This window comes from Monodelphis domestica, chromosome 2 (genome assembly GCF_027887165.1).
Source record: "Monodelphis domestica isolate mMonDom1 chromosome 2, mMonDom1.pri, whole genome shotgun sequence".
Classification (NCBI taxonomy): Eukaryota; Metazoa; Chordata; class Mammalia; order Didelphimorphia; family Didelphidae; genus Monodelphis; species Monodelphis domestica.
This window is the reverse complement of record NC_077228.1, coordinates 543,857,350-543,882,509: the sequence shown is the minus strand read 5'-3', so window position 1 is coordinate 543,882,509 and position 25,160 is coordinate 543,857,350. Positions and strand designations below refer to the sequence as shown.

General features: G+C 40.7%; 2 protein-coding genes across 16 annotated transcripts in view; one reads left to right on the top strand and one right to left on the bottom strand.

Moving 5' to 3' along the window:
- LOC100023844 (zinc finger protein OZF-like) overlaps positions 1-8,236 on the top strand; it is a 28,415-nt gene extending 20,179 nt beyond the window's left edge. For 5 of the 6 annotated variants that reach the window (XM_056814549.1, XM_056814552.1, XM_056814550.1 and 2 more), the window contains one exon: positions 4,793-8,236. In XM_056814549.1, the coding sequence (XP_056670527.1) occupies positions 4,793-6,123 (1,331 nt within the window). In that variant the 3' untranslated portion in view covers positions 6,124-8,236. Of the gene's footprint in view, positions 1-2,310; positions 4,285-4,792 lie in introns of those variants that run through there. The other variant, XM_056814554.1, reaches the window with a different exon arrangement.
- LOC100026020 (zinc finger protein OZF-like) overlaps positions 1-25,160 on the bottom strand; it is a 515,718-nt gene that overhangs the window by 356,936 nt on the left and 133,622 nt on the right. The window lies entirely within an intron of this gene.

Here is a 25,160-nt window from a genome sequence, read left to right as displayed (position 1 = left end):
TTGAGCACAATAATATTCTGTCACCATTAGATACCACAATGTGTTCAGCCATTCCCCAATTGAAGGGCAGCCCCTCATTTTCTAAATTTTTGCCACCAAAAGAGTTGTGCCAATGGTGGCTCTAGCTTAACCCAGGACCGCCCAGAGGTCTGTGGCTTTGCACATGTCTGTTGAAGGTCATATTCTCAAATAATTAAATCTTAATCTTTTGCTACAGCCCTTCCTAAATCCTGTTACCCTGAGTAGGGTAGAGATTGGAATAATTAAATTTTGATCTATGCTGCAGCCCTTCCTAAATCCTGTTAGGACTGAGTAGGGTGGAGATTGTAATTTCCAAGACCTGGTTCTGTCATTCCAAGTATCTCCATTGTATCAATTCTAAAATCAATCATGACTCAAAGAAATTCCTGTTCTATGCTTAAGCATAGGTCAAAGCCCTTTCCATTGTTCAGCAAAAGGTTTCTGTCCTAAAGTAATCTTAAGAAGGGAGGAGGAGGAACCTCCCATGCCAATGGGGTTCACATTCCAATAGACTATCACTAAGAAATTTTCCAAGTATAAAATTTCCCAATGGTAAAATTTCCAACATTTATAAGTCTAAGAAATTTTAAGGTTTACAGAGTGCAGCTATGAATATTCTTGTACAAGTCTTTTTCCTTGTGAAGACCATTAAAATGGCAGTCCCAACAACAGGCAGGGACTTCATTTAGCCACCATCTCTGTCTCACACTAAATCAGATAGCCTCTGAGAACTTTGTAGGTGTCTCAGGTTGTCTACTGATTCCTCACACTTAATGCCTCACAGAATACATACTCGTCAACTCACATGATCGTTAAGAGATATGGTAGTATATATGCTGCCAAAGGAAGCACTAAGAGATAGTCTATGAGACAGACATTAACCCCATTTTAAAGGTGAGGGAAATGGCCCCATTTCAAGTGATTTGCCCAAGGACACACTGCTAGAGAATAAGTAGATCAAGGTCTAAGTTCCAGGTTTTCAGACTCTTGACTCATTTCTTGTCTGTTTCAATAACATCTTCAGTTCAACAAACAAATGTTAAATATCAATTGTGTGTTAAAAAATGTTGTTCAGTCCTGTCTGATTCTTCCTGACCTCATGGACTACTGCTGTCCAGGAGTTCTCTTGGCAAGGATACTAGAGTGATTTGCCATTTCCTTCTCCAGCAGATTCTTTTCTCAGGCAATTAGAGGCAAAGTGACTTGCCCAAGATCTAAGAGATGTCTGAGGCTTGATTTCAACTCAGGTCCTGTCTCGTTATTTAAAACAGTAAAACAAATGGGGAGACATAAAGTGTATATTAAGAAGATAGAATTCTTGTGAATTGATCCAACTCTTCTGGAAGACAGTTTGGGAATTATGCCAAAAGAATATATGCCCTTTGATCCAGTGGTACCATTATTACTAGGTTTGTACCCCATAGAGATAATAAAAAAGGTTTGTGCAAAAATATTCATAGGCACCCTCTTTGTGGTGGTAAAAAACTAGAAAATGAGAGGCTGTCCCTCAACTGGGGAATGACTGAACAAATTGTGCTATATGATGGTGATGGAATACTATTATGCTATAAGAAATGATGAATTGATGGACTCTCTATGAACTGGAAAGATCTCCATGAACCGATGTGAAGTGAAATAAATAGAACCAAGAAAACACTGTACAGAAGAGATGGAAACACTATGGGATGCTCATATATAATCGACTTTGCTGCCAATAGCAGTGCAGTGATCCAGGACAATCCCTAGGGATATTTAAGGAAGAATGGTATCCACATCAAGAGAAAGAACCATGAGAGTAGAAACACATAAGAAAAACATATAATTGATCCCTTGTTTATATAGGAATCTGATTGGAGTTTTGGTTTTAAAATATTATAAAAATGAATAATATAGAAATAGGCACCAAGGGATAACACATGTATAACCCAGTAGAATTGCTTGCCAGCTCTAAGAGGTAGGAGGGAAAAGGGCATGGAGAGAAAGTGAATCATATAACCATGGATATATATATATATATACTTAAAAATAAATATTTTTGAATTAATTTATTTAGTCAATTTAGAACATTATACCTTGGCAAATCACATTATTTCCTCCCTCCCCCCCACCCACCTTTCCCGCAGCCGAAGCACAATTTCACTGAGTATTGCTTGTGTCCTTGATCAGAAACTATTTTCATGTTGTTAATGTTTGCACTAGGATGTTCATTTAGAGTCTCCATCCCCAGCCATGTCCCCTCGACCCATGTATTCAAGCAGTTGTTTCTCTTCTGTGTTTCTACTCCCACAGTTCTTCCTCTGGATGTGGATAGTGTTCTTTCTCGTAGATTCATCCAAGTTGTTCAGGATCACTGCATTGCCGCTAATGGAGAAGTCCATTACATTCAATTTAACCACAGTGTATCTTAAAAATAAAATTTTAAAAAGATTAAAAAAAAAAAAGCTCCCAGACAGAAGAACAAGAATACAATCATAGCACTGCAGTGAGTGGCTAGTGAAGGACTGTTTTTATAAAAAGGTTCTGGTCAATGAGAGTTTCATAACAGCCTCTACTTTGCATGTCTACTGACCAGAGTTTGCAAAGACTCTGCTCTCTCTGGTATAAGAATGCAAACCCAAATAACATCTCAATCATGTGGCTATAACCTTGATGAGATGCAATTATAGGGTAAGCCAGGAATGGAAAAACTATTCACATATAATGGCAGCCAAGAAGAGTCTGCACTTGCCTGTGAGCATGAATGGCCAACCCTCATGGATGCTGGAAATAATTTAATGTCAAGTTGAGAAACTAAAAGAATATGTTACACTTAGAAGCAGTCAGACATTGATGTCATCATAAATGCACCTGAAAAGCAGCATATTCCTGGTTGGGATAATTTGGAAGCATGGGGGGGGTTGGGGAGGGGAACCATTATATTTGAACTACTTGTTATTTACTGCTTACAGTGACATTCACTAATTTTTAGCTCAAGTCCCCTCAAATTTCCAAAGGGTTTATGAAGCACTGAATGGGAAGAGTGCAAAAGCACTGGAACGTGCACCCCATTTCCTTTCAAAAATGATGTAAAATGTGAAATAAAACCCTTATAGATGATATTTTAACCTAGGCTGGATGGTGTTTGAATCCTAGCGGGGTTGTCTCTCTCCTTAACTAGAGGGTCTCAAGGGTATGTCCCTGTGATGGAAACTCAGTACAGGGAGAGATAGGATCCAGTATTCAGATAAGAGACAACTGCAGGATGAAGTATAGATAGTTTGCCAGGGCTTAGCGAAATGCCCGACACCCCTTTCTGATACAGACCCTATCAGGATGTCAGCAATGGCGACTGACCTCGAGTTTGGCTTTAACCGAAGTCTCTTAGAACTGACACCTTATTGAATCCTATCACTCTCTAACTCTTTGATATATTCCAATAACTTATCTGACTGCGTTCTATATATTTAACAGTGTTTTATGAATGTGACAAGGATGGGAAAGGTTAGGAAAGTGAGATTCAGGAAATCCCTAAGATAATTTATTCAGACCAATCTTGAGGCCTCTGCTGTGGTCATCAGCTTGGATCAGTCCAAAGAAAATCTTCTCTTCCCCTAATCTATATTTAGTATAACCAAACTCCTAAATATAAGTTTGAGTCTTGAGAGGTAGCAGAGAGATGATTCTTCTGGTCAGACACAAAGACTTCCCTCCTAGGATAAATCCTTTTTGGGTCAATCTCAAATGTCCTGTCTGACCATCAAAGTTTCACAAGATGATCTTTAATACAATTGATTTTCACCAGAGTTACTGCAGTCTCTTTGGGAGACTTCAGGCTATTTGATGAGATGGGATTTTCCCTAATCAGAATTCAAGATCCTCCTTTACTCTTTCCAGGCTCAGGAACAACTCCCTGTGTTTGTTGTAACCTTCCCAGCCTCCCTTCTGGACTTTCTACCTCTATGTCTGCCAATCGCCTCATCTTCCCTTCTCCATTTACACCTATTCCTGCAATGACAGTGGACTCAAGTCCTCTCAAGTCAAGAGACTCAAGGACTCAACTATATGAGACATATTTTGAAACATGGGAAATTCCATATCTTTGTTTACATTGTATTTAATAGAAGGACTTGATGGTAGTGAAAAGAGGCATTTAAAGAAAAGTAATGGCTATTCTCAAGAAGTAGGGAACAGAACAAAATCTTATGCCTTGAGTAAATGTAAAAAAGAGGGTGGCTTTTCTTCCTCTGATCTCCAATACAACAAAAAAATAAAGGCTAAAGCAATCATGAGGGAAATTACATAATGCTTTCAGATAAGGTAGATCATGAAATAATAGCAATATTTAGTGTACATACACCCAGTGGTATCATACCTATGAAGATAGAATTGAACATGTAGACAATGAAAATGAAAGCAAAAAGAAAGATTGAAAATTAATTGTCTAGTCGTTTGGTTTCAGCTTCTAGGCTTTGGGTCAAGTCACTCCACCACTATTCTAAGGTCATGGTCTGAGATAGGAATGTAATAATGACAGCTTGGCCAAAATCACAGCTTTGTTATGAAGACAACGAGATCATATGGGAGGCTCTTTTTAAATTAAATTGATCTTTAGCTTTGAGGTAATGGCATTTTCAAAGGTTGGATTGTGTCCATTCCAGTTGGAAGACTTTTCTTCTTACCTGAAGAAATAGAATATACAGCAATTTATGTTCTGACAGTGAAGGAAAAGAGATATGATTACGTGTGCATATATGTGACTATGCAAGTATGTTTTACTGTTTGTTTCTTTTAGAAGGAGAGATCAGACGAGAAATGAAGGCAACTCCAACAGAGATGAGCCCTTCTGTGGAAGAAACAGACCAGCAAAGACCCATGACTGATATTCCAAATAATGTGGCTTGGAGAGAATTCTGTGTGGAATCTCAAAATTCCTCCCATGCTGAACATCAAAAATTAAACTCTGAGGAAAAGTCTAGTGAATGGAAGCAATGTGGAAAAACATTCAGACAGAGACACAAACTTACTATATATCAGAGAATCCACACTGGCAAGAAACCTTATGAATGCAATCATTGTGGAAAGACATTCAATCACAGATCCAGTCTGGTTGTACATCAGAGAATCCACACTGGGGAGAAACCTTATGAATGTAAGCAGTGTGGAAAGACATTCAGAGAGAGACAGAAACTTGCTATACATCAGAGAATCCACACTGGGGAGAAACCTTATGAATGCAAGCAATGTGGAAAGGCATTCAATCACAGATCCAGTCTGGTTGTACATCAGAGAATCCACACTGGGGAGAAACCTTATGAATGTAAGCAGTGTGGAAAGACATTCAGACAGAGACACAAACTTGCTATACATCAGAGAATCCACACTGGGGAGGAACCTTATGAATGCAAGCTATGTGGAAAGACATTCAGACAGAGACACAAACTTGCTATACATCAGAGAACCCACACTGGGGAGGAACCTTATGAATGCAAGCTATGTGGAAAGACATTCAGACAGAAAAACAAACTTGCTATACATCAGAGAATCCACACTGGGGAGAAATCTTATGAATGCAAGCAATGTGGAAAGACATTCAATCACAGATCAAGTCTGGCTGTACATCAGAGAATCCACACTGGGGAGAAACCTTATGAATGCAAGCAGTGTGGAAAGACATTCAGTCATAATTCTAGTCTTGCTCGGCATCAGAGAATTCACACTGGAGAGAAACCTTATGAATGCAAACAATGTGGAAAGACATTCTATCACAACTCCAGTCTGCCTCAACATCAGAGAATCCACACTGGAGAGAAACCTTATGAATGCAAACAATGTGGAAAGACATTCAATCACAACTCCAGTCTGGCTCAACATCAGAGAATCCACACTGGAGAGAAACCTTATGAATGCAAGCAATGTGGAAAGACATTCAATCACAGATCCAGTCTGGCTGTACATCAGAGAATCCATACTGGGGAGAAACCTTATGAATGCAAGCGATGTGGGAAGACATTCAGCCAGAGATCCCATCTTGTTAAACATCTAAGAATACACACTGGAGGGAAATCTTATGAATGCAATCAGTTTGGAAAGAGATTCACAGAGAACTCCAATGGAGAAATATAACAAACTACATCATGAATTATTTTTATTATCTACTATTCAAAACCATTTGTACAAACAAAACAAATACACCCAAGGGTAAAAGGGGGAAACAAGGAGTTACCATTTGCTTTAAAACAAGATGTCTAATTGTGTGAAGGGAACTCTTTTGGGATCACACATGCAGTCTTACCTGCATCCCTATGATCCTAGTGACATAATCTAGTGTGGGTAATGTGACTGAATTTGAATAGGATGAAATTGGCAGGGACCCATAAGGGAGAGGGAGGGGAAAAGGTTGAAGACAAGGAAGTAGGGGCTCTTTTTGGAGGAACTGGCAAAGAGGAAGGTGGCTGAGGGAGCCATGTGATTTCCCACATTCCTAAAAGTCCTTTCTCTTTAATTCTCTGCCTCTGCCTATCCAAGCAAATTCTAATAAAATTTAGGAAAAATAAGGACGGTAGGACTAGTTTTAGTTCTTATATTATGGAGACCACTCTGGAGAGGAGTCTACTTCTCTTTACACTTTTAGAGGAGTTTAAAATAGACACTAGGGTGGATTAGTTCAGGACACCATCCACCACCCACTACCTGCCTCCTACTCAACCAAAAAAGGCCACAACTGCCACTGATCTCAGGCTTGGTCAGATAAAATCTTTTGTTTTTCTAAAGGGGATAATCATCCTTACTGGAGCCAGTTGCAAGCTCCGAGGTAGTCCCAGCTTTAGCTTATATGGGGGTGGATGTTGGAGTGAATAGCAGGCAAGATTTCCCCCACCCTGGTATCAGCATCTTGGTGTAGCTACAGTCAGTGTGCTCAGAGTAGGGTTGATCTAAAGTGCCCCCTTGAGCAGCAGGGATCCCTGTGGAGCTGGAACCTAATTCAGCCTCTTGCTAAGCACCTCCTTATAGAGTATCTCAAGTGGAAATAAGTGCAAGGGGGGAAGGGAGTTGTTTATTAAAAAGTTTGGACTAGATTATATTTTTTTAAAGGGTCACCAGGAATTTTAATTTATTCCAAAGAGATTTATTTACAAAATATAGAAAGAATGAAGTAGGAAATCAGAGAAGATAGGGTAAGCTATCTAGCCTAAGCACCAAGTAATTTGCTCCCAACCCCTGGTTCAACCTGGGTAGGGAGTTAGTGTCAACTAGCCTTGGCAAAGCCAAAAACCTGGGGGAAACTCTCAAGAGGTAGGTCTCTTCTGAGACTAGCCTCTTCAGAAAAATCCAGGAAAGAGTCAGCTCTTTTCACTCACCATGTGTCAGTCTAGAGGAAGAGATTTAAGAACAGACTCACCAGGAATAGGGTCTCGGGTCCAGTCAGCAGATTCTCCACCAGCCTCCACTCCAAAGGATGAACTCCAAGTTGAATTGACTCAGGAAGTTATAACTCCCTTTTAAAGACACTTTCTTTTGCATCACTTCCTCTGCCTTCCCCTAATTTTTACATCTACTAATCACAGTTGAAGCTTTGCTTTAAGACTGCCCAGGGGCAGTTAGTTTAATTCTGATTTGTCACCCTCTATTGCACATGTGGGTCACAGACCTCCCCCACTCAAGTGTGAATGGAGTGTTTACACCTTTGGCGATTAAATCTAAAAATGGGCAGATCTCCCCACTCAACTTTTAAGTAGGGTCTTTTTTTTTGGTGATTAAATCTAAAAATGGTCAGGGGTTACAATTTAATCTTCACAACCATAAGGGTCCCTGGTCCCTACCCACACTATCCACCACCCTGAGATGGTAGCTTCCAAGCCCTGCAACAACCACCAAGCCCAGTTCACCCACCTTTTTCTAGCCCAGGGGTCTTCCAGGCTCCCAGCTGTGAGGGTGGGGGCTAGAACCCCAGCCTGTACCAGGGATCTCTTCCTCCACCCTCTGGACCCAGACATTAGACTTCTATAGATTCCCAGCATTGGTTGAGGCTCCCTACTCCCAGCTGTATGTAAAGGTGCACAGCATACACTGAATGCCAGGGCAATGCCACCAAGAGAGCAAAACACTGCAGGCAATACACATGATGTATGTGTATTGGAGACAATGCAATTAAATATAATTATATAAATTAAACCAATTTGAATAAAAGTAATTTTTAAAAATTTTGAATTAAATAAAATCTTAAGGGGTATAGTGATCCATTATTTTTAAAAATTATTATTGCTATTATAAATGTATATTCATTAGTAGTTTTATTGAGTTCTATTGCCTTACATTGATTTCTTATTTAATCCTAATATAGTTTGATTGCTTTCTACAATAAAATCAAAGGATATCATGTCTTACAAATTTTTTCTTCACTAGGACATTGAAACAGTTGTGGGAATCTTTTAATTATTTAAATTCCTTAGCAGTAATAGACTACTACCATAGCCACTGCTGAGCTCCTCCTCAACAAAGGCGGCTAGAGCAGAAGCCCCAAAAAGACAGGGTAGAAAGACCCAGAAATTTTCCCCAAACATATAAGGGAAGAAAGAATAGAGATTTTTCTACATTCAGTGAATAAAAGCAGTAGTTTCTGACCAGATAATGTCAACTAGGTCTTTTTTGCATTGTGGGAAATCAATAGAAGAACACCAGTAAAGTGCCTGAGGGTTCTCCATTGCATAAAGTACTATATAGTTGGGATGAACAAGGGTTCTTTAAGGAGGGTTGGATCTCAAAAAAAAAAAAGATGAAAAAATTCTGCAAAGCCTGGACACTAAAATCCTTTTTCTGGCCATGGCATGGCTCATTTGATTTTAAAAGAATTAAAACTGGTCATCAGTAACAAGGAGAGGCTATGGACATACCATCTTGACAATTCAACCAAACCCAGGACCCCTGAAAATAGTCTGGTTGAGTGGCAACCCTGTCATACTACTTTCACTCTCCTTCAACCATGAGGCTCTTCATTGTGTAGATCCAGGGCAGGGAATTCTGTCTTGACTCCTTCAGCTCCAATTCTTGATCCAAGCCAAGATTAGACTTCTTCCACTCCTCCCCCTTCCATGCTCCTTTTACCTCCCAGCCCACCTTTGGTACCATCTCTCTACCCTCACCTACAATCTAAGCCTACCCAGTCTCTGCCTTGCCCTTCCCTCCCTTTCTCTTGCCTTGCCCACCTCCTCTCTTGCCCAACTTTTCCCTGCCCACTGCCCAAACTCACCCTTTCCTACTCCTTCCTCAACTTCTCCCCCTGCCTCTCCCACCTTCTCTCCATTCCCTACTGACTCAGCCTCTCCCCTTATTTTTATCCCCGCCCTCCCTCTCTCTGCTCTCTCTCCATCTTCCCCTTGATCATTACTAGACCCACCCAGCTCAACCTCCTTTTGCCCTGCCTCCTCACTTCTCAGCCAGCCCCTCCTTTCCCCCATGGTTTCTGCTCCAACACAAACAAGAAACCAGAAGCCAGTACTCACAGACAACTCAAATACAGTTCTTTTCCTTCTAAGGGATGTTTCTACTTGTGATAAAAGGGGGAACTTGCTAAATAGTAGACATCGTACACATTTTTTCTACAAGACATTGAAAGGTTCAAAGAAAGAACCTCTTTGATGAAGAACCTATAGTTATTAAAAAGTGTGAGAACATTTATCAAATTTATAATCAAGGCTGGGTTGACATTAAAAAATTATTACACACATTATTAACAAAGTGAAAGAAGCAAGGTCTTTTCCATTGTTAATGGGACCCAGACTGAGAGTGCAATACAATGTCCCTTTGATAATTCTAAATGGGACCCGATTTCCACTGAAGAATACATCTATATGAGGCTAGGAAAGCACTATTAAAGGGGATGAGAGTTTGCTCAGACAGGTCAATAATTGGACTAAATTTGAAGACTTGAGACAAGGTGAAAATGAGAGAGTATCTCACTTCATGGATAGACTTGTTGAACTAGGATATGAACTAGGATATCTTAACCTGGATCTCCTTAGGGAGAAAGATATTGGATATATAAGGAAGCATTTTGTAGATCACTGCTCTTGAGATATTAAGAAGTAATTTAAGAAAAATTGCCCTGATTGGTCCATGATGGACATCGATAGATTAAAGAGGGTAGCATCATATGTCTTTGAGGCCCATAAAAATGAAGACAGAGAAGAAGCTGAATGAGTGGAGAAATTAAAGAAGGAAAAATCTGAATTAGAGGAGAAATTAAGGAAAGAAATAGCTGAATTAAAGGAGCAAGTAAATGAAGGAGCTGTAAGATGGACAGAAGTCATAGGTCTTTTAAAGAAACACAAGAGGAAAGCAATGACTTGGGTTGTGTGTGTGTGTGTGTGGAGGGGGGGAAAGGAAGGTCTGGTGGCTATGGATTGTAGAAATAGGAACCAAGAAAATAGAAACAGAAGAAACTAGTGAAGGAGGTCATAACAACCTCCCTCTGGGGGCCAGGAGCAAACTCTTACCCAAGTCAGCATAACCATTCCAGCAGCTAATATAGCGACCCCCCACAGGAGTCCTATATTATTTATCTGTGGGTAATAACCTGAGGTGGGGAGAGGAGGCTAAGGAAATGGAAAACAATACAGACTCAAAGTCAGCAGGTTCAAACACATGGGGAGTAACGTGAACTCTGAGGAAATATGAGGAATAAGAGAATAGGTGGGGAGTACCAACTCCTTGATACTCCTATAGACGAGAGTCTGCTTTGGGGGTGACAGCATTGCTAGAAAAAGGGGGGAGTCACAACTCCTTGGTACCTCCTATAGACAAGGGAGTCTGAGCATTAGTAGGAGGCACTGGGGGTGACAGCGTCGCTAGGAAAGTGATACAGTGAAGCAAGAGGGTAAGAGGAAAGGAGGGGAAGAGAGAGAAAGAGTAAGAGAGCTAGTAAGAGATGAGGAGGGAAGACAGAGAGGGTAAGAGTAAAAGTAAGAGAGCTAGTAAGTGTAGTTTCATGCTAGTTCCCCAGTATATATTGAAGGTTTTAGGGATGTGGATTGGGAGGAGATCAATGAATATGTAACATGACATAGGTCTTAACATTGGTTGAATTGACAATGATGAGATCAAAGAGGTGGAGATTAATCCAACCTGTGCTTTGCAAATGAATGTAGTCTGAGCCAAGGGCCCTAATCGAACTGCGATTTGCAAATGAATGTACTCCAAGCCAAGGTAGCATGGCCACCAAGGCCCAGCCTATGCTAGTGCTTCAGCCTATCCCTTTCCATACAATGAACATCAAGAGGTCTGACCAAGTGTCTGGTAATACAATATCAATACCTCAATCATACTTCCCAGATGCTAACATGCCTGGTATGCTACAGCTAAGCAGACACTCCCTGTATTATGAACCCCTCAGTTAGCTGCAACTGCCAAATCACGACATCCTATTGTTCAACATTTCATGCTAGCCCCCTATACTATAAAAGGTGTTCCCCTAGCCAAGCCAGGGAGGCTCCTCCTTTGGGGCAGCCCTAGCACCCAGTGCTCTAGTAAATAAATGGTGATCCTTTGCTTACTTGCATTGTCTCCATGTCTCCATTCTTGGGGGATTTTCTCAAACCCTACACTAGAGAAATAATAATAGCAATAATAGATCCTCTAACAGGATCAGTGATTGTAATAGGGTAAATTATAACTCAGACCAGAGGCTAGTAGGGGATGGGGGGAGTGGTTGGATAGGGAGGAGTTAGTCAGGGGGTGGGGAGGCAGGATAAAAGGATCAGGGGTGGAGTTGAGGTGGGGTGAAGAGAAGGATGGTTGTGACTGGGGCCAGGGTAGAAAAGAACAGAGATGGCATTGGGGGATGTGTGAAAAAAAACTGGGGTGTGGCTAGAGGAGGGGAGAAGATTGAAGTTGGGGATCGGGAGAAGAGGAACAAGGGAGGATTGATTGGGGGTGGGCAGGAGAGGAAGGAGAATGAGAGTAGTAAAAAGAGACTAAGCAGGGGTGGGGCTGGAGAGTAGAGAGATATAGTAGGATGGGTGGTGTAGAGAGGAGTCATAAGGTGGGTGGGATCAGTCAGGGGAAGAAGGAGAGGGAAAAGGATGGCCAAGAGAATGATAGGGATGGTTTGGGTAGGGAATAGGGAAGATGGATGGGGACTGGGTAGCAAGGAAGAGGAAACTCCCTGGGGTGGGAGTAGTGGGATTGAGAGTCATATGGTAAGTGAGGGTAGAGAGGTAGATTGGGAGGAAAGGAGATGGGAGGAGTGGGGGGGATGAGCAAGGTTTGACAGGGAGAGGGGCCTAAGGGTTCAAGTCCTAGTTTGGATTAGTGTGAGAAGAAACTTTCTCACAGTCCATGTGGGATGATAGGATGTGTTTCTTACTAGATCCAATCAAAGGTTCAGGAGGAGGAACTGAAGGAGTTAAGCCAGAATGGTCTGGTTCCCAAGAAAGAATGGTTTCCTCACTGGAGGGCATGGTTAATTTATCAACATGATATGCCCACAAGAACCAGTATTTATAATCTGTGGAGTCTATAGTTTTTGGAATCTTTGTTTTTAATGGCTAATTTAAAATCTTTTAAGATCTTGAAGTCAAATGATATGTACTTTGGCCAGGTATAGGACTTGTCAATCCAGGCTTTGAAAAGTTTTTTAGCTTCCTTTTTTGTCATCCAATCCTCCTTAGGAAGATTAGGTTCACTCCAAGAATTTAAAAGTTTATGCAGGGTTGTATCTGTAGGATTTTTTCCTGAATTCCCTTGATTTGTTGCAGCATTTCCCATAATGTCTAGTCTGTCTGTCTTAATCTACTTATTTAAGCTAGTCTGAGTATTGCTGAATGGTAAATGTTCCTAAAACATAAAAATGGAGACACAAATTTCTTCAATGTCATTGTAGAAGGCAATGGGAGTTCAGGCACTTCCCAGCTGTGTGACCCTGGGCAAGTCACTTGACCCCCATTGCCTAGCCCTTACCACTCTTCTGCCTTGGAGTCAATACACAGTATTGACTCCAAGGCAGAAGGTAAGGGTTAAAAAAAAAAGGCAATGGGAGTGGGGTTAAATAAGAAGCTAATGTAAGTAACTAAGGAATTGTTACACAGCAATAGTACCAATAATGAATATATATTTATTATAATTATTGTTGTTTTATTAATAATCAATAATAATCAATAATCACAAAATGAGTATTAATTATTGATAATAATTAATAGTTATTAGTGGCTGATAATAGGTATTGATAATTAATAATTATTGTTATTGATAGTAATTTGGTTTAATTTTAGCTTTGTTCAATTTTATAAAATTGGTTTTAATTTAATACAATATTATTAGCGTTTAGCTATTAATAATTCTTTTATTTAAATGTATTCAATTTAATGTTATTATTTTCTAGTAGTAGTAGTAGTAATATTTTAAATTGCCTGCAGTTTTTACTTCTTGCCTATGGGTGGTGCTACACCTGTGTATAGAGGGTAAGACACTAGAGGGTAGGAGTTTCCTAAAGATCAGGGAGAGATAAAGAAGAAAAAGGAAAAGAATGATGTAGTTGTTGATAAGCCCTAGAGGGTGTGGTCAGTCTTTAAGGAATGTTTGAGGGGGGAAAGGAAAAACAAACAAACAAAAAACTTCCTTTTAAAAGTCCAGTCCTTTCCCCTTCCCCAGAGGTAAAGCCAGTAGCTACAGGTTTTCAAAGTTAGGGGCATTGGACCTTAGGGGTGCTTAGTAGGGAGCTCCTAACTACCAGTGGCTTGCCCAACCAATGCCAGCTTTTGAACCCAGGACCTCCCATCTCTAGGTCTAGCTCTCAATCTGCTGAGCTAGCCTGCTACCCCTAGGTGGGATCAGGGTTTAGAGGGTGGCACTGGAATCCATAATGCCTCAGTCTCCCCACTCCAACCCTGCACAGCAAGGAAACACCCCCCAGATTAATTTACTGTGTGCTCCCTGCACTGTGCTATGCATGAACAGGCTGCTTCCTGCGCTGTGCTGTGCTAGGCAAAGTGGGAGCTAGGTCAGCTTCCCTGTGGGTTTGGCGCTGGGAAAGGTGCAGGCTTAGGAGTTCCTGCTGGGTCCCAGAGCCACCTCTTTCTCTGTCTGTCTCTCTGTCTGACTGTCTGTCTCTCTCTCTCTCTCTGTCTCTGTCTCTCCCTCTGTCTCTGTCTCTCTGTCTCTGTCTCTCTCTGTCTCTCTCCCTTTCCCTCCCTCCCTCTCTCTGTCTCTCTCTGTCTCCTTCTGTCTGTCTGTCTCTCTGTCTGTCTGTCTCTCTCTCTTTCTCTCTGTCTCCTTCTGTCTCTCTGTCTGTCTGTTTCTCTGCCAAAGTGTGTCCAGCATATGAAAGCAGACAAGGCAAACTTTGCTAAAGTCACCCTATTCTATACACAAACTCAAAACTCTCTCAGAAGAAAATGAAGAATCCTTTTTCCTGATAATGGTTGCCATTCTGTAATCTTAAAATTATTATCTTCAAGTTCTTATTTTTCATAAAGTGGATTAATAATCACTTGAAATAGAAAAGGTAGATAAGCATACATTTATAGTCTCTTCTTTACTCTCAGTCTGACCATGTGTAGCTCATCCTGCAGGATCCTCTGTCTGACCACCTGCCTGCTCAAGGACATAGTAAGTGAAAAAGACCCCTCTGGGCTTCACTGACTGGCATGTAAAAATGGGATGGAGGAGGAGGGGATGAAATTCCCTCTACACACAGGCCAGAAGGAAAACTTGGCAAACATCAGTGTCAAAAGCGGGGGGAGCAACACATATAGCTAGTGAATTCTACGCAGCATTTTTAATAAACCAGGTTCAGAGAGAACACTGAACTGATTCTCAGTACCAAGAGCTTAAACATTTTGAGGCCTCAAGACAGGCAACAATGAGATAAGAAGGAAACCTTTGGGACTAGGAATGCTACAGACTAGGCCTAAGTTCAATGGCAAAGGAGCCCTCATTGCTCATGAAAAGTCACTCAGGAAATTGAAAGATGTAGTCAAAGCTAATTTAGTAAGGCTAGAACTCAGTTAAATTAGGAGATCCTGTAATACTGCCACAACAAAAGAATTCTTTTCATAATAATTGTTATCTAGAAGCTTTTTGCATTGGCTGACTCAGCAGCAAAATGATTTCTTTCATACAAAGTAAAACAGTGAATAGAAGTAAAAAGTCTAAGCCATTTAAGCATGATTATAGTTGGTAAGTAGTTAAAGGCATATGATAGAGTCCTTAAAATCCCTGGCATCTCAACCTCTCCAAAGTGGGTTATGGGAGAAGTTTTAAAATTAGAGAAAGATAGAAGCATTTTTAATCTCAAAAATTTGAGGACTTAATTTTAATTTTAAGACTTTTTAAATTTTTACTTTTAAAATTGTTTCAAGGCTGAAATTGCCATGCAGTCATTTAATGTGGTTTTGGGATGATAGATTATCTAGGTAGAAGTTTACTTAGGGCTAGACAATATTTTGATTTTAGCCAGGAAAGGGGAGGAAGGGCCACTTTCAGATTTACAAGCCCCAAATAACCTGTGATGTGGATTTGATTTTTGCCTACATACTTCTATAGTTTGTAGGGTTGCTTTTTATAGGACTCTTTTGGCAGAGTAAGGCAATCTTTCTGATTGAGCATGTAGTTTACATAATTTTGTAATTGATGTAGAATAGACATTAATAGAATTAATAATATGGGATTGCAGATTAAGGTTAGCAGCATGAATGATCTTTATAGTGAGTAAGAATACTGGGAGTTGATCAAGTTCTGTTAGAGAATGTATCTGGATTTCTCTTGTTTTCTCTTGCAGCAGCAATGAAGCTGTCTGTACAAAAGAAGAATTCTGCAGGAGAGAGGAGGCCGAAGGCATTACATCAAGACCCACCAGATTTGAAAGACTTAAAGACTTTGGGGAAATGGGATAGTGTTTTGTGTGTTAGAATTGTTTCCAAAGGCAGATTGCCTGCCATTCTGGCTCAAATGCCAATGTGCGGGTATTTGGAAAATGCCCTCAAATTCCAGTTGCTCGTACCTGTACCCCAAAGTTTCCACCATTAGTAACAGAGTCAAACCCTATATAGCATCACCCATTTGTCCATTTGTTTGGGCAACTGTGCCAAGCCTTTGCACAAAAGGGTCAGTGTCTGTTCTCAAAGAGCTCACCATCTAATGGGGGAGACAATAAGTCAACAGCTGTGTGCAAACAAGCTCTATACAGTATAAAAGGGAGATGCTCTGAATGGGATGGGGACCAGGAAAACCTGAAGAAAGCCAGGAGGTGATCAGGCAGAACATTCCTTGCATGGGAGACAATCATTGGAAAAGCCCAGAGTCAGGAGATGGATTATTAGACATTAAGGAAACATTGTTAGGGAACTTTAATCAAAGTCAATGTGGAAGTTGTGAAGTTTAATATATTGGGAGTGATTTAATATCAAGTTTTAAAAAACATGTAACTTAAGTGTTAAATTGAAAAGAAAGGAATAAAATTTTTGCCCTCAGCAAAGTACCTTTACTATGAAAATAGCCAAGTGCAGCCATGTGGCCACTGTCTTGGACCTTTTCCAAAAATAATTTATCCCCTTTCTCAGGCACAGAAAGAAGATCAACATGCTTGCAATTACCTAACATTTATATTAAAGGACCAATACAGCAAAAGATTTTATACAGGTAAAAGTTCTCAGTTACCTTATCTAAGTTTTAAAGTCCTGAGCAATTAATTGACAGCTAGAATATATATGTGTGTGTGTGTGTGTGTGTGTGTGTGTGTGTGTGTGTGTGTATTTTAAATAAAACCCTTACCTTCCATCTTGGAGTCAATACTGTGCATTGGCTCCAAGGCAGAAGAGTGGTCAGGGCTAGGCAATGGGGGTCAAGTGACTTGCCCAGAGTCACACAGCTGGGAAGTGTCTGAGGCCAGATTTGAACCTAGGACCTCCCGTCTCTGGGCCTGGCTCTCCATCCACTGAGCTACCCAATTGCCCCCTAGAATATATTTTTATCTAATAATAAGATATATTAACAGGAATTTCAAGAGTTTATTTGAGCATGCCCAAATACCACAATTTCTAGATACTATTATTAAGTAAAAATATAAGCTTTTCTATTATTATTGTTCCATGTGTTATTATTTTAATTATTACTCCAGTTATTGTATTGCTTATTAAACACATTATTCCTATTTAGTTGTCTTCTAACTTGATTTCTGAATCTGCAGTCCTGATACAGATGACTAATCTGATCACAATGGAAACAACACGTAGGACCTGATCTCCTTTCAGTAGGCTCATAGTTATTATTATACTTTGGCTGCACAGATCTCAAAGCAGCCACAGCCTTCATTTCCTTAATTTCACTTTCTTTAACTTTCATTTCAGCTTCCTTTAATTTTCTTTTCAAGTCCTCAACACTGGACTCCCTTTTATAAAAATTTTCATCTGGGTCATTTGTCAAATAAGTAGCTTTTCTCCTTAATTTGTCCAGATTGAGTTCTTCCCAATCAGGGTAATTTGACTTAAAAATTTTATGACCATTGAGATTGCATTCTTCACAAAGACCCATTTGATGTGTGCAATAATGTTTTCTTCCAGTGCATCCATCCCTAAGAGAGTTTCAGCTGCCTTGGTCATCCTTTCCAGGAAAACTGCAGGAGCTTCAGAAACCTTTTGCTTTAAGGCCTCAAACTTGGACCAAGCATTGGGTCTTTTAGTATATCTCCCCATAACCTTTAGGATTGCATCTCGTGCTTCAGTTAACATACCATAAACCCCATCATCTGCTACAGCGATTTACCAGCAACTACTGCATGAAAAGGAATAACTAAAGGGATTATGATCTTTGAGGAGGAGAACTGAAGCCGGAGGGAGAGTTTGGGGGAAACTGAGTCAGACACACACACAGATCAGATACAGTTCAGGAAGGACGCATGTTCCATTTATCTTCCTTTGTAGCGCATACAATGAAGGAAGATAAGAATAACCAAGAATGCATGAATTAGGAATCAGGAGTGAGGTGAGAAGGAAGGAAGAGAATAAAGAGAGATCTTTAGAGGCACACTGGCTCTCCATAACAGGAGAGATCCATGTGGCCAGCAGGCAGGTAAGAGAAAGAGAGAAAAGGAAAAGAGGAGGAGGGTCGTGCCAGTCCTGTCTTTATTGATGTAATGATGTCAGAGGTAGATAATGCACATAGTGGATTTACATTGGCTTGACAAATTAATGACATACATTAAGCTAGAGGCGTGATGAGGTCAGCCGCTCTTTTCAAACTCCCAGAACAAAGACCGCATGGCCTGCTCACAAATTATGCATTGGACTGCTGTCTGACCGGACCAGAGCTGAGCTCTCTGTGGCTTAGCTCAGAGATTCTTCCTGGAATCCTACGGCTGCCATATCCAGTTTTAAGTCCTCCGGCCAAGATTGTAACAGAGGATCTGTCCTTGTTTCCTCTATAAACTTATTCCTCTCTCTCTTTTTCAGGACTTCTTTCATTAATAGGGCAAAATCATTAAAATCAGGATCATATAAGTTAATTGCCCTAGGCATATCTTTAATCACTTTATTTGGATCATCATTAAAATTTGGAGTACTCCTTTTGATGAATTCAAGATCTTCTGGGGAAAATCTTTTGTGCATTTGAACCTTATGCACCTCATTTTGTTTCACCACTGGCATATCTCTTAGGGGACATGAATTTACTCTTCCTGCTGCTTCCTCCTGCTACAGCCTATTTAGTCTTTTCCCTTCATTTTTTATTTTGTTGTTGTCATTTACACAGTCTTGGTTCATATTCATATTCTTATAAATTGCTCCAGTGTATGCATTTGTTGTTTCCTATGCACAACCATAAGTTTTAAGTCAGAATCCCTTCTAAACGAAGTCACTAGATCTTTTAGGCAATTTACACAAAGGCACACAGAGGCACAAGACTTGTACACAATACACCCATAGATAACAGCAAGGGGTACCTAGTTCATAACATCACACAGTTTCATATCCATTACTGGCTTCATGCAATCCATTTTGAAAACATAGTGACAGTATTTAAGGAAGGGTACAAAAATAAAATAAGGAACATACATTACATATGGAAACAATACCATTATTATAGTACTAAACATGCCTGCTGACATGTTAGTTTCCATAGTTATAGTATTATTCAAAAGAATACTATTACAATATAATTTACACATACAACAAATAAATAAATAACAAAGAAATTTCAAATACACACACATAACTTCTCCCCCTCCTCTTTTTTCTTTTGGCCAAGCAGGTGAATACCTGGGAAAACCCCTTCACACTTGGGTTTGGTCTGAACAGGCCTGGAGCAGAGCCCTGAAGGCTTCCCTGGCTCTTATTCTTTACTGAATTGCCATCAGAGCAGAAATTCTCCTCCTGGTATTGCTTGTTTCCTTTGACCTCAGATCCCCCTTATCTTTCTGAATCCTCCCCTTTGCCATTTCTGAAGTCAACTCAGTAAGCATTTAGGAAGTGGCTACTCACTGTTCAAAAATGAAGGATGCCTGATGCCTGGAGCAATGCAAGACCTCCATACTCTTCTTTTAAATCTCCATGTAAAGGAGCCTGGTCGAAATTTAAAGTCCAGGATAGGGAAGATGTTTTTGTTCTGTCAGCTGGTGTAGGGGTAGAAGACTCAGTCTTTAATTTTGTCCCCTACCTTACACTGTGTGTATATGTGCCATGCGCTGATGAAAAAAATGTATATTCCTTTTTATCCCCATTCAGTTTTCTCCACTGATCTATTAAATCTAACTTTTTCTAGAATTTCATCCACTTCTTTTACATCTTTCTTGTTTGGAGCAGAGGGAAGTTCCATGGATGCTGGATCAAGGAGGCCTGAGGAGGTGCTGCCTAGGTGAGGGAGGGAAAAAGGTATGTGAGTGCTGGGGTGACCAGAGGCATCTGTGTCTTCTGGTGAAGCCAGGGTTAGATTTAGGGTCAGAAGGAAATGACTTGGAATTCTTTTTCAGAGGTTTTAGAAGGGTCTCCCTGGGCAAGTCACTGAATCCCTGAGCCTTAGCTTCCCCATCTGTAAGATGAGGCTGTTGGACTCTATTTCCTATCAGGTTCCTTCAGGGGATCGGTCTGTGACCCTCTACAAAGTCATTTTTGGGATTGAAGGGCCTAGGAGTCTTCTTCAGGTGCCAGATTGGCTGAGTTTATCTGCTCTGAGCTCTTCATTCCCCAGAAACATGCATGAGTGCTTGCTCTGTGCTGGGTTCTGGTTATAGGTGATATAAAGGGATGCTCTCATGGAGCTTATCAGTTGCTGAAGCAGATAGCATGCCAAAAATTTGTTTTTTTTTCATTTACTTTAACTTTATTATTTAAAAAATATTTTTATTGATGAATTAAGGAAAATTTTCTATAGTTATATGATTCATGCTTTTTCTCTCCCTTCCTCTCACCCTCTCCCATAGCTGAGGCAAAATTCCACTGGATTTTACATCTGTCATTGATCAAGACCTATTTCCACATCATTGATATTTGCACTAGCATGACTGTTTAGTCTCCATCCCCAATCATATCCCTCTCGGCCCATGTAATCATGCAGTTGTTTTCCTTCTGTGTTTCTACTCCCACAGTTCTTTCTCTGGATGTGGATAGAGTTCTTGCTCATAGGTCCCTCAGAAATGTCTTGGATTATTGCATTGTTGCTATTAGAGGAGTCCATTACATTTGATTGTGCCACAGTGTATCCATCTCTCTGTACAATGTTCTCCTGGTTCTGCTCCTCTCACTCTGCATCAGTTCCTGGAGGTCGTCCCAGTTCACGTGGAATCCCTCCAGTTCATCATTCCTTTTAGCACAATAGTATTCCATCACCAACATATACCACAATGTGTTCAGCCATTCCCCAATCGAAGGGCATCCTCTCATTTTCCAATTTTTTACCACCACAAAGAGTGCAGCTATGAATATTCTTGTACAAGTCTTTTTCCTTATGATCTCTTTTGTGTATAAACCCAGAAGTGGTCTTCATGCCAACAATTCTGTAGAAGTCCTTTAGACACTAAATCCAATGCAGTGAATCAAGAGAAGGAAGGCTCTAAAGAGAAGAAAATTATGAAAGATGGGCTTTAGCTTGTGCTCCAGGAAAGCCAGACTGAGGATAGTAAGCCAAAGAGATAAAAGAGTAAGCTTTAAGAGATATTCTAGTATATATACTGCCAAAGTACACACCAAGAGATGGACATTAACCCCATTTTAAAGGTGAGGGAACTGACCCCATTCAAGTGATTTGTCCAAGGTCACACTGCTAGAGAATAAGTAGATCAAGGTCCAAGTTCCAGGTTTTCAGACTCTTACCTCATTTCTGTTTCAATAACATCTTCAGTTCAACAAACAAATGTTAAATGTCAGTTGTGTTAAAAAATGTTGTTTAGACATGTCTGATTCTTCCCGACCTCATGGACTACTGCTATCCAGGAGTTTTCTTGGCAAAGATACTAGAGTGATTCACCATTCCTTTCTCCAGCAGATTGTTTTCTCAGGCAATTAGAGGCTAAGTAACTTGTCCAAGATCTAAGAGATATCTGAGGTTTGATTTCAATTCAGGCCCTGCCTCATTATTTATAACAAAAATGGGGAGACATGAAGTTTATATAAGAAGATTGGACTCCTTTGAATTGATCCAACCATTATGGAAGACAATTTGGAATTATGTCCAAAGAATGTCTGCCCTTTGATCCAGCAACACCACTACTAAGTTTGTACTCCAAAGAGATAATAAGAAAAGGTTTGCACAAAAATATTCATAGTCACACTCTTTGTGGTGGCAAAAAACTGGAAAATGAGAGAGTGGGGGACTTCTGGGTAGACATAGCAGCAGTCTAGATGCAGGACTCTTCCTCTGCTCATCACCTACCAATATAGACTACTTCAAAAAGACAAAAAAAAAAACAAATCCATATGAACGAAGGGACTCTACACTAGGGCACAGCATTGAAGGTATGTGGGATTTGGGCATTTATACACCTTTATAAGGGGGTAAAAAAGCTTCCACCAAAATGGAAGCTGATCAACCTTCTCCCACCCCACCTACAGAGTCAGAGTCAGAGCCAGCATGAGCTAGAGTGAGTGAGCGAGGAGCACCTCTAGGTCCTTGGCAGGTGACTAAGACCACCAATAAATATTTAAAAAAAAGAAAGTGAGAGGGTTTGCCATCAACTGGGGAATGACTGAACAAATTGTGGTATATGATGGTGATGGAATACTGTCATGCTATAAGTAATGATGAATTGCTGGATTTCCAGGAGAACTAGAAAAACCTCCATGAACCAATCTGGAGTAAAATAAACAGAACCAAGAGAACACTCACAATGCTTAATTTTTTTTGATATTTTCAATGCACTTAGGAGAAATAGCATGGGCACCAGGGGTTAAAAGGAGCCCCAAATATTATACTTTTGGGACACACCACTGAACCTTTCCATCGAGATCTTGTACCATCTTTTATGTACTTTTAGGAGGAGGTGCTTACTATCCTCTTGGCACGCTTCAGCATTTGTTGAAGTCAAGAGCAGATCATCTACATATTTTATTAATTTGCTGTTTTTAAATTTTATATTGTCAGTGTCTTGACTTTTTTTGTCATTTGTGCAAAAAGTCCTGGACTTTCCATGTAACCTTGAGGCAGATGTGAAGGCAAAAATATGCCTGGAATCTTCCTGTATAGGTATAGAAAAGAAGGCTGAGCACAAGTCCACTATGATAAAGTATGTAGCTGTGCTAGAAATGGAAGAAATAATAGTAATCAGTAAAGAACTGGCACGATATAACATCGACATGGCAGCCTTAAGTGAAACACACTTACCAGAAGAGGGATCACTCAGCGAACCCACCACTGGATACACCTTCTTCTGGAAAGGCAGAGCCTCAAATGAAGACAGAATCCACGGTGTTGGCCTGGCCATCAAGACCAGTTTGCTCAAACAGCTGCCAGACTTGCCTGTGGGCATCAGCGAGAGGCTCATGAAGATCCGGTTACCTCACAGCAAAGACCGGTATGCCACAATCATCAGCGCATATGCTGCAAAGTCCTCCAACACAGCGGTGTAAGCACTGCGATGAAGCTCAAAGTGTACAACGCAGGGCCCTCAGCTTGCTCCTGTACGGTGTGAGACATGGACACTGTACCGGAAGCACATGAAGCAGCTGGAGCAATTCCACCAACTCTCCCTCCGGTCAATCATGAGGATCCGATGGCAGGACCGAATCACCAACCAGGAAGTCCTCGACAGAGCCAACTCCACCAGCATCGAAGTCCTGGTCCTCAAAGCCCAGCTACGATGGTCTGGACACGTCCTCCGCATGGACCCACAGCGAATACCAAGACAGGTATTCTATGGTGAACTGTCAGCTGGTCTCAGGAAACAAGGCCGACCAAAGAGAAGATTCAAGGGTCAGCTAAAGTCCAACTTGAAGTGGGCTGGCAGGACACCAAAGCAACTAGAACTCGCTGCCTCTGACAGAAGCAGCTGGTGAGCCCACATTCACCAGGCCACCACCTTTGAAGATGAGCGACGTCGACGTCTTGCCGCTGCGTGTGAACGCCGACACCAGGCCACAACTGCACCTCCCGTAACAACTGGCGTCCCAGGCCCCGTGTGCCACAAACTGTGCGCCTCAGCCTTTGGACTCCAAAGCCACAGGAGGGTACATCAATAGGTGATAATGCACAAAGACAATCGTCATTCTCGGTCACCGAGAGACTACCACTGATTTTTAGATCTAATACAAAAAGGTGTTAAGTACCTCTAAAGGTTAAATTAATCACAAAAAGGTCAAGTAACTCACAAAAGGCAAGCTTAACAAAGAGGTGTGAAGTACTCAGAAGATATAATCTAACCAGACAAGGTGTGAACTAAAGAGTGGTGAGAACTAAGAATGGGCAGTCCTGGGAAACCATCTACTGTGATTGGTAGATGTGAAAATTTAGGGGAGGTGACATAAGAGAAAATTTCTTTAAAAGGAAGGGGCAAAAAGTCAGTGGAGCAATTTTTCAGTTCGGAGTGGAAGAACCCAGCTTGGAGACGGTCTTGTGGTGAGTAATAACACTGACTTGCTCTCCCTTAGGCTCAGGAAGGCCACTTTGACCTAGGCCTTTAACTATTTCTTGACTCAGCCTGAGCCAGAGACGTTTAAATTAATTCCCTCTCTTTTTTTTCTCTCTCTCTCTCCTTCCCTTAATTCCTTTTTTCTTTATTAACTAAAATCTCCATAAATCCCCAGCTGACTTGGGTATTTTCATATTTGGGAATTTCTCATGGTGACCACTTATTTAGATTTTAAGTCAAAGCACTAAAATTATCCTTAAAGTTTTGGCATTTACACTGCCCCAAGACCAGGAGCCTTTCTCTGATGGAGGAGGCCTTGCTTAACCACTTCTCCATCACAGGGCACACATGGGTTTATGGCCAGCTTCATTGTATCTCATGGATCTCATTTGTCCATGAACTTGTCTTCTCCCACCCCATTCCCAAATCTCTGTAAATGAAATAAAATTTAATTTACTCTGTAATAAAAAGCAAAAAAAGCAGCTATTTAAGAATCCTTCTTACAGCAAGAGTCACCAAGGTAGCAGAAATCCAATGCAGAGACACCAGTGCAGTCTTCCCTCAGCAAGAGCCACCAAAGCAGCAGAATAAATCAGAATGCCTTCAGCTGGCATTTTTATAAGCAGTTTTCTCCACATCACTTCCTGTCTCTCTGGTTTCTTCTTACTTTCGCTGTGGGCTGGTCTATTACACCTCAGGAACCAATCAAAGTTTCTTAATTTGCCTGACAATGCCTAGGGGGGAGTGCCTGTGAGATTTACCTTCCATCCTCTGAACTTTAATCAAAAGGATTTTCAAATTTTTGACTGATCAAGTTAAAAGGGTGGAGCACTCCAAGAACTTGATTAAGTTAAGATTTTAAAATTCCCTTTCACATATGTAAACTTAAAAGCAAACTTAAATCTAAAAACAAAAAAAGTGCCAAAAACAATATATGTGACAGGACACAGTTATTGTCAGAAGAAGAGATCTGTTTTACACATGAGCAATGAATCCCAGAGTCCTTTTCTCTGAATTTGATACCTATTGGAGTTGTACACTGAAAATTATATATACCTTGTCTCCTGGGTGTAGATCTGTATTCAAGATTTCTTTACAGAGACTTCTTCACTTTGGA